Source organism: Hypomesus nipponensis, chromosome 14 (assembly GCF_054491055.1).
Source record: "Hypomesus nipponensis isolate SF chromosome 14, ASM5449105v1, whole genome shotgun sequence".
Taxonomy (NCBI): domain Eukaryota; kingdom Metazoa; phylum Chordata; class Actinopteri; order Osmeriformes; family Osmeridae; genus Hypomesus; species Hypomesus nipponensis.
This window is the reverse complement of record NC_140374.1, coordinates 3,750,124-3,759,244: the sequence shown is the minus strand read 5'-3', so window position 1 is coordinate 3,759,244 and position 9,121 is coordinate 3,750,124. Positions and strand designations below refer to the sequence as shown.

Sequence of the window (9,121 nt, the reverse complement as noted above, 5' to 3'; positions counted from 1 at the left end):
TCCCAATCAACGCTTGTAAAAGTGTGGAACCGAAAACACAAACCAATGCACGCCGTGCTTGCCAAATAGCCACTGCAGCACACAGAAGTCCAGGTGTCAGACTCGGCACAAGTCAGAATTGAGGTAGGCTAAGAAAACATTACAAAACTAAGGATAGTTTTTAAATGATAGGCCTACTGATTATCTTATTTTGACTAAAACATAAAAACATTATTACATGAAGCTCAAAAAAACAGTATTTGCACTCAAATGAATGCCAAAAAAGTGTGCGTGCTCGCATTAACTATTGATGTCCCTGCCAAAGCTCATATCAAACTTGCGTCCCTGAACTGTTGTATAGTGGGTTAAGCAAGGGGAGTAGCCTAGTAGTGCATTGTACGCAGCAAGCTTGGAAGAAATAAAAGGGATATGAATAAGGGGCCTGTGCCCCAATAGAGCTTGATGTTTAACCATGCCTCTGTCTCAAGCCTTTTACAGCACATAATTTTTGCTGGTTAAGTGTTGATGATCTTAAACTTACCCACAAAGCCTCCTCTCAAGCTCATCTCTCTCTCTGGTCAGGTTGGTGTAACGGATCTGTAACTGGTCTCTCTCCATCTTTATGTTTTTGTCTTCATTACCTCTGGTGACTATTTTGGAATGAGAGAGAATGATTCCTATTGTTACAGTCATCTACATAAACATATTATTACGATATATACTGTTTTTTTTGTAACTAGAAGCACTCACAGGAGAATCCCCGTGCTATGATCCCAGCCAATAGGAGAGCCCACAGCAGCCCCAGACACACTGCTGCAGCTCTGGAGAGACTCCTCTCTGGACCCCCAGCACCAGGACACAGTGGGGACTCAGTTATGATGTGTGTATGTGTGTGTTTGTGTGTGTATGTGAATGAAAGAAAGGAAGAAAGACAATACAAGATGTATTGAGCAGTGAGCATTGTTGTCCGTCTGTGTGTGTGTTTAGTGTGTGTTACCTGACAGCTGATCTCCTCTGAGGGTGTCAGCATTAGCGTAGACCACCATGTTCTCCTCGATCTCCCCCTGTCAGACTTCACTTCAGACACCTCTCCGGTTTAGCGTAGATGTCCTTTGACTATTTCCTCTGGTTCCAGTGCTCCTTGACTAGTCTCTCAAACACTTACGCTACTTACAGTTTTGTATGTATCCGTAACACCTACAGCATCAGAGTGACGGCTCTAGGTCTCCAACACCGACAGCGTCAGAGTGACGGCTCTAGGTCTCTAACACCTACGGCGTCAGAGTGACAGCTCTAGGTCTCTAATACCTACGGCGTCAGAGTGACGGCTCTAGGTCCGTTGTCTCAGACTGGCTCGTCTCTGCTGTCGTTGCGCGCTTGTGAGGAAGCCGGACGGAAGAGCAGTTCTAAAAGCAGAACGTCTCACCTCACTTTTAGCACCGTGAAAAGAGGAAGATGACACACTTTCAGTGTTGGCCTTCAACACTTAAACTTACTCATTTCAGTGTAATTTTGGTAAACCCCTACTGTACTTGCTTGCATGTATAGTAACACATCTAATAATACAAATATTACAAGTTTCTCTCAAATTTCATGTTGTTTTCTTGAAATAGCATTAGATTATAACCATATGCCACAGACACTGAAAAGCTTTAGGCCTAAACCAACCATTGTCAAACTAACTGATCCCAGTTCTCAGCAAGACATGGGGCGCCATATCATATTGAAGGAAAAAAAGCCATTAAATGTTTTCATGATTGCTAAAAGACATTTCTTGAAACAGTCAACCATTTTCTCCAAACTGTAAACACAAAAACAAATATTCAAACTCAATTTCCAAAACCTCTGACTCTTCTGTCAAAATCAAACACTCGCTCCTAAACCATGTAACCTGTGCTCAAAATCAAACTATGCTTTCAGATTATAAACACAACCGATCAATATATAAACACTATGGAGAAATCATTAGACAAAACACAAAAAAAATGAGAACACAACATCCAGGGCATGTACATGTAAAGAAGAATGTTCTTTATGTTTACACAGTAAATTCATTTACTGTAGCAATAAAGAAAATTGATTTGGGATTTTGAAACACTGGATTTTGGTGTTTCAACACCCATTGACACTTTCCTGATGTATGGCTATTTTTGGCCTGTGTTCTGCACCTCTCTTTCGCCAACCGTCTCTGGAGGAGGGAATCCTCACTAAACTGCTCATCCCAAGGTTTCTGTAATTTTTTTCTCCTTAAGTGAGTTTTTCTGGGAGTTTTTTCTTGTCTTCCTTGAAGCTTGAGGTTGGCTGAGGGGCAGTTCTATGGGCATATGTGAAGCCCTCTGTGACATTGCTTGTAAAAAGGGCTATAACAATTCTGTACATTTGATTTGAAAATATTACAGTAACCATCACAACTTAGTACTGTCAACAAAGAACAAAGAAAAAACGCTCTGGTGTGCTGGATCCAGCCTTGAAAAACACTCCACACCTAAGTTACCACCGGTCAATTCCATTGCTTGTCGGACATTTACCCTGGTATATTGGTTTTAGTCATAGACCTTCCACCGCCACGCAGAGAAAGATTCTTTAATTGGGTTGAGAAAGGGGCTGTATGGTGGAGGGCAAACATTTACAGTAAAAGGAAGTCGCTTTGGATAAAAGTGTCTGCTAAATGAATAAATGTAAATGTAAAAAATGCTGGTTGATGTCGAACTATTCTCGTACACAGACACCACGGTGGAAGCTGACATTGTCCCAAACCAGCATTAGAAACAGGTGTGAACAATTTTGAGTCATTGTGCTTTACAGATGACAACTGTGTTGTAGTTATGTTTACTGTTTGCTTCCTGTGTTTACCATTTTGCAGCACAAGCTCATCACAATGCAAAATGTGTTTAGTGAATGAGAATGTGTTTAGAGTTTTTCCAAGAGTGTCTGATTTGACAAATTTGTTTAGTTTACTGAACATTTGATTCAGAGAATGGGGTTTAGTGTTTTAGCAATTGTGAAAAACTGTAACATTTTATTATAACTTTGACAATATACAGTTTTTTACAATGACTATGAAAATTTTTTCAATACTTCTAACAAGTTTCCTAAACTCTTAACACACCAACACACCTACTACACACAATTGTCAAAACAGTTAATTTCATGCTCAAAATCACACAATGTAAACTAAACTCAAACACTAATTGTCATAACACAAAAATACACTAAACATTACACCATGTCTACCAAAACACTAAATTCTACTTTTGAGTTTTACTGAAGACTGAGTCTGAGAAAATTACAATAAACAGAAATACAAAGACTGCAGTGTTTTATATAAAGCCATCAGTGTGTTGCAGGTGATATGAAAGAGTAGCTAATTCAAATGGTGTTTGCATGTATGGTTTTGTTGCAATATTTTAATTTTTAGAAAGGAGTGTTAAGTTTTGATTGCAGTGTTTCATTTTGGCATAGATGTGAGTTGTTAATCTCCAAGAGCTTTGTCGGATTGGCTTGTGTGTTTTGAAATAAGGAGACAAATTTTGCAAAAAGTGTAAGCAATATGCAAAAATTGTAAGAGATTTAATGGCAAAGACTCATCTTGCAACGGGAGTGCCAGGTTTAACATTTTGTGAGCATTTTAAAAGGGTACAATATGAATCTAATCACGGATACATTAACGAATACATGTAGCCTAACCTTTGTGCACCACCATTCAATTTAGCATTTAACACGGATAAACTAGGTTGCACAATCCTGAATGCTGGAAACTCTGAATAGGGAACACAACAAGATAAACAAGAACACAGACTACCGGTTTACAGAGTGTATCATGAAATGTTCGAGGTATTGGCTACAACCCAGCCTAATGTTTCCAGTGTCAAACCATAACACGTAGGCCGGTTGACCAACAGTGTAGGATGTGAAAATGTAATCTGATGCTTTTGGGAAGGTGATGCCAAACACAAATAGATAGCTTGGAAGGACAGTTTGTTACGTAATGTTATATTCTATTCATTGTCGTTCCAGCGATTATTTTTTTTCATGTTTGAAGTAAAAATGCTCAGTTGTTTTTTTACGTTTTATACATGACATTTGAAGCTGCTGACAACATTTTGCTCACGGTTGGGCTTTTAGCAGAAATCTGACTCCATTCTAGAGCAGTTGATGTTGAACATAATCCCTGCGTTTTGGGCCAATCACAATCATGCCTGTGAACCGTTGTGTTATTTGATTGGTTAACAACGCCTTTACGCTTTAAATCCAGGAAGTATAAATTTAAATGACTCGACTCGTAATGGACTGAAAGAAATAGGTTCTCCATAGGTAAGCAATAACATTTCGCTTTAATTGTCATATCGTGTTTTTAGCGATATGGTATTGTCTGTATACCACTAAATAAGTCAAATTATTATCCTTTTGTATTGTTATAGCTAGCTATTAGCTTGTTTTCCTATGTAGCGTTAGTTAGGTGGCTAGGCTACCTCAGTGTCAGTTTGGGGAATTAAATGGTCTACTAATGACTGTACAGTTTGCATTCAAACTAGTTAGCTGTATGACTTATTTAGACTAATTTTGGGGTGTGCCATAATGCAACAATTTGGTATCGATCCGATACTAAGTAAAAACTGGGCCAGTTTTGCAAATACCAATACCGATACTTTTGACTTAGAAAAGCAGCTTATCTACTTTTGTGTATGCAAGGGTTCCCAATCCTGTTCCTCGGGCCTCCCTGCCCTGCATTTCTGCAGGAAAGCAATGCCTCATCATTTATGAAGTGAATGCATATTTCATGTTTATTGAATGATTTTGTGATTTTCTTCCCTTTAATTAATTGATTATGATGATAATAAAAACAGGACAAAGAGTTGTCAAAAATACTGTTACTATATTGTGCTACTGGGTCATGGGACTGCACGTGCACACTGGTGGTGGCGAATTTACACTCCCTGCCGAAATCTCCCCCCACTGCTCGTGAACGCGTTGCTTCTGCATTGTTGCAACTCTTAATTGTAGACGTGGGCTTGTGTTAGTGGGCGACACGTATAATGTGCAGTTTAGAGTGTAGACTATTCGTCTATACATTCGTTTATACAAAGTATACGCCTTCATTGCCCAACGTATATTATATTTGAAAGTGCATTAAGTTTATCATCTAGGTTAGATTTCGGCAGGGAGTGTGAATTCGCCACAACACTGGCAACAACTCACAACATAGTCGGGGATGTGGGGGAGGGGCGGAGTGAGAGGAGCGGTATTTGCGCAACCACTATGATGTAAAGGCAGTTGTGTACTGAATGTAGAGAAGAGAAATTGAAAATTAAGTATCGATCTCATCACGCGAGTATCGATCAATACTGATACCAACGTTGCTATCAATACTATCGATACTTTAGATTGATCCGCCCACTCCTATAAACGACCGTTTTCTGTTACTAACCGATATGCTGCAGGCTGACATTCTGCACAGCGCGAGGCATGGGGAACACCGACAGTGTTGTGCTGCAGCAGCGATTGGCCCGGTTCGGCCCGGAGGAGCGGCCTGTGGTTGAGGGCTTGTTCGAAAAGCTTCAGCAGGGCTCGAGTTCTGCCTCAACCGGGAAACCAAAGACGCATCTAGAGCTGGTCACCTTAAAGGTTGTGATTGTGCAGAACTCTCACTGTAGAGTATGTCTTTGTCTCCCATTTAATATTTTTTGTTGTCGTTGAATTTTGTCAAATAGAAGTGTATTACACATAGGACAGTAGTTAAAGTAACTGACCGTCCTGTCCGGCAGCATGCCATGGCAGACGTAGCCTCAGAGCAGATGGTGCGGCGCGTCTTCGCTGCAATGGCCAGCATGACCACAGGTGAGACGGCAGGACCCGGCGAGGCGACGGGCATGGCAGCAGAAGCAGGGGTGAGCCATGGGCAGCTGCTCGTCTTCCTGGCGGACGTCCTGCGAGGCACGGCCGAGGAGCGGGCACCCATCGTCATGGTGATGGCGGGAGGCTCTGAGGCTGGCGTTGTCACGTGTGACCAGGTATCAGAGGTGAGCATGGACTTCTCTCTCACTCTCACCCACGCATGTTTCCTCTTTAAGTGCAGACTCTCTGGTCATCATCTACTGACGACTGTGCCTGTTCTACTTTAGTTCCTGCAGGACCTGGTGAGTGCTGTGGTGCAGATTCTAACCCGTAGGGGGCGCCTGAAGGGCTGGGAGCCAGACCATATGGGAGACTGTTCGCTGGGGGTTAAACTCCTGGCTGAGCAGATGTGCTCTGAACTGAAACCCTTAGGTTAGTGGAACGCCTCTCAACACATCCCTTATCGAACCCTTTTGGACTTGAACAGACATAACGTAGGCTCTTCCTCCCCCGCCCCCCCCTCAGATGGCGTCTGTAACGTGTCCGTCCTGGAAGACTGGGTCTTCCACGTGAGCCAGGTGGCTGTGTACCTGGACCTGCTCGTCTCCGAGGGCCTGGGCGTGGCTCTGTCCTCCCAGCCGCCTCCCCCTCTCCTCCCCCCCTGCCAGGTGGCCCCTTGGGGGAAGCTGCGCTGCCTGTTGGACCTGCCCTGCCTCATGTTCCTGACCCCCCAGCTGCCCGAAGGCCTGAGCTCCCCCTGGAGGCTGCTGTTCTCCACGCAGCTGCACGGAGAGAGCTTCTCCCGGGTGGTGGGTAACTGCCAGCACAAGGGCCCCAGCCTGCTGCTGGTCCGGGACACCAAGGGCCACGTGTTTGGGGGCTTTGCTTCCCACTCCTGGGACGTCAAGCCGCAGTTCCAGGGTAAGGACCGCGGTGACGCGGTGGGTCTTCTGTGTGGATCGGTGGACGCTTTTTCATGGCTCGGAATCTCTAAGTCTGCCGTTTTTTTATTTCTCGACAGGAGACTCCAGGTGCTTCCTTTTCTCAGTGTTTCCAAGTCTAAGGGTGTACACCTGTACAGGATACAATGAGCACTACATGTACCTTAACCAGGGACAGCAGACCATGCCCAACGGACTGGTAAGGCTCAGGTCAACTTCCCCAACCACCCCTTCATTTACTCCGTCTGTCGTGTGATTTAAAGCAGTATTGCTCTCTCTCTCTCTCTCTCTCTGTCTCTGTGTGTGTCTGTGTGTGTGTGTCTCTCCCTCCATCAGGGTATGGGTGGGCAGCATGGTTACTTTGGTCTGTGGCTGGACAGTGATTTTGGGCGGGGCCACAGCCGTGCCCGGCCTCGCTGCACCACGTACGGCAGCCCCCAGCTCTCGGGGGAGGAAGACTTTGTCCTGGACCATCTCGAGATCTGGGCAGTGGGCAAGCCCCCCCAGGACCCGGACCAAGAGGTCAGTAGCACGTGTGGGGGGCCTGGCCTTCTGCATGGGTGGGGAGGGGGTGGGTGACACCGATTCCCGTTTAACAAGAAACAAATAGAAGTTGTGCTTGTTTTTCCCCAAGTCTGATTTATTCCCCATGTGGTGTGTGTGTGCGCTAAGATGAGGGAGGGGAGGGGTTGTGTTTCTAGAATCTAGAGCTCCATACTGACTCTGGGCTGTTGTTTCATGTTGACCAGAAGAGGAGCATCCTGGATGTGGACCCTGAGGCGCAGGCCATGATGGAGATTGCAGGGAAGACCATGCACAGCCAGGGACTCCGCGAGCCAGACGAACAAAGCTAGAGACGACTGGATCTGGGCCCTGAAGCGTGTTATTATTTATTGTGTTGAACTTGTGTGTGTCTACTGAAGTGTTATTTCTCTCTGTGTGTATTGATTTTGATGGCTTCAATAAAATAAAACTTGAATTATGTTACCTTGGTGTGTTGTGCTTTGCTCAGTTAGACTTGACATCAGTTAGTACTACAAAACATTTAGGAAAGGTATTACGATTTTATATTTGTGCTCAAGGAAATGTGTACGTTAATATGCCTCGCCGTATTGAAGTGATATAGATGTTTGTTCGGTTGAAATCTTGGTTGCTTACTGGCATTTGTCTGGTCTTTTGTGTGTGGCTAAGTTAAACAACTCAACAGTGCCCTCTTCAGTCTGAACGGCCGTACAGGCTACGTCCTGCAGCCTGAGATGATGCGTGCTGACAGCTACGATCCTCAGCTGGAGAAGAAGAAAGTCAAGTTTAGCATCACAGTCAAGGTACAGCTCCTAATGACCCTCCCTCCACCACTTCATCTACAGAACCTCCACCCAAAGTCATTTGAAATAGATTGGATCAGCTCTAAATCTGTTTATGGTCGACCTTTGACATCAGTATGTTATAATCAGAGCCAAAAGTGTAGCTTGTTTAGATGCATGTTCTTGTCTTTTAATCTGTCTTCAAAACCAATGGGTCCTGGGGTATGAATAGAGTTGAAAGTGACACCTCCGAAAGCCCAGCTACAGTATCACCAGTCCCTTCGTAGACGTTGAGCTGTGTGTAGACATTGGGAGGCCTCTGCCCAGACCACCTTCTACCGTGGAGGACGGGAAACACATGAAGCCTAAAGAAGATGGCTGCAGAGGGGAGATGAAAAAAACTGTTTAAAAAAAACTCATCTGTACTGTAAAGACATCACTTCATTTACAAGACATTGGACATGTACTCAGTCTATTTGACTCCATGTGTGTAGTCATGTTTTGTGTGCTGCTGTGATGGCTCCCAGGGGATAATGGTCTGAACCCAGTGTGGAAAGCCCCAGCAGAGCCGGTCATCTTTACTGTGTATGAGCCAGAGCTCACCTTCCTATGCTTTGTGGTCAACGAGGAAGACATGTTCTCAGACCCCAACTTCCTGGCCCAGGCTACATTTCCTGTCAAAGGCATTCGCTCAGGTAAAAGTTGCTGCACACACACAGGTCTGCAAGCAAAGCATATTCGTCTTATACCTTGATACACTGTGTGTATCCTCCTACACCAAAGAATAGTTTCATTGAGATTACCGGTTCTTAGCTTGTCTGCGTCAAACTTAGTAGAGGTGACACATATACACAAATAGAGGCAGACGTTTCCTGTATGACGCCCACATAAACTTGCAATCAGATAGTTAGACACAGAGGCTTAGTAAAAAAACAGTTTGGAGTATGGAGTTCAGTGGTGATAATAATGTGAGTTTGTTGACTTCATGTAGTGTGTTCCAGTACTATAGATCAGAAAATCCAACAGCTGGTTTGATAGAAAGTCTAGCCTGCCAGACCCAAT

General features: G+C 44.2%; 1 protein-coding gene across 1 annotated transcript; it reads left to right on the top strand.

The window, feature by feature from the left end:
* The first annotated feature begins 4,183 nt into the window (after window positions 1-4,183).
* On the top strand, window positions 4,184-7,742 carry meak7 (MTOR associated protein, eak-7 homolog). Its single transcript, XM_084671228.1, has 8 exons — window positions 4,184-4,293; window positions 5,421-5,604; window positions 5,745-5,999; window positions 6,102-6,246; window positions 6,340-6,735; window positions 6,836-6,954; window positions 7,092-7,277; window positions 7,505-7,742. Exons 2-8 carry the CDS (start codon window positions 5,446-5,448, stop codon window positions 7,607-7,609), a joined length of 1,365 nt encoding a protein of 454 aa, XP_084527354.1. The 5' UTR covers window positions 4,184-4,293; window positions 5,421-5,445; the 3' UTR covers window positions 7,610-7,742.
* Window positions 7,743-9,121: the final 1,379 nt, after the last annotated feature.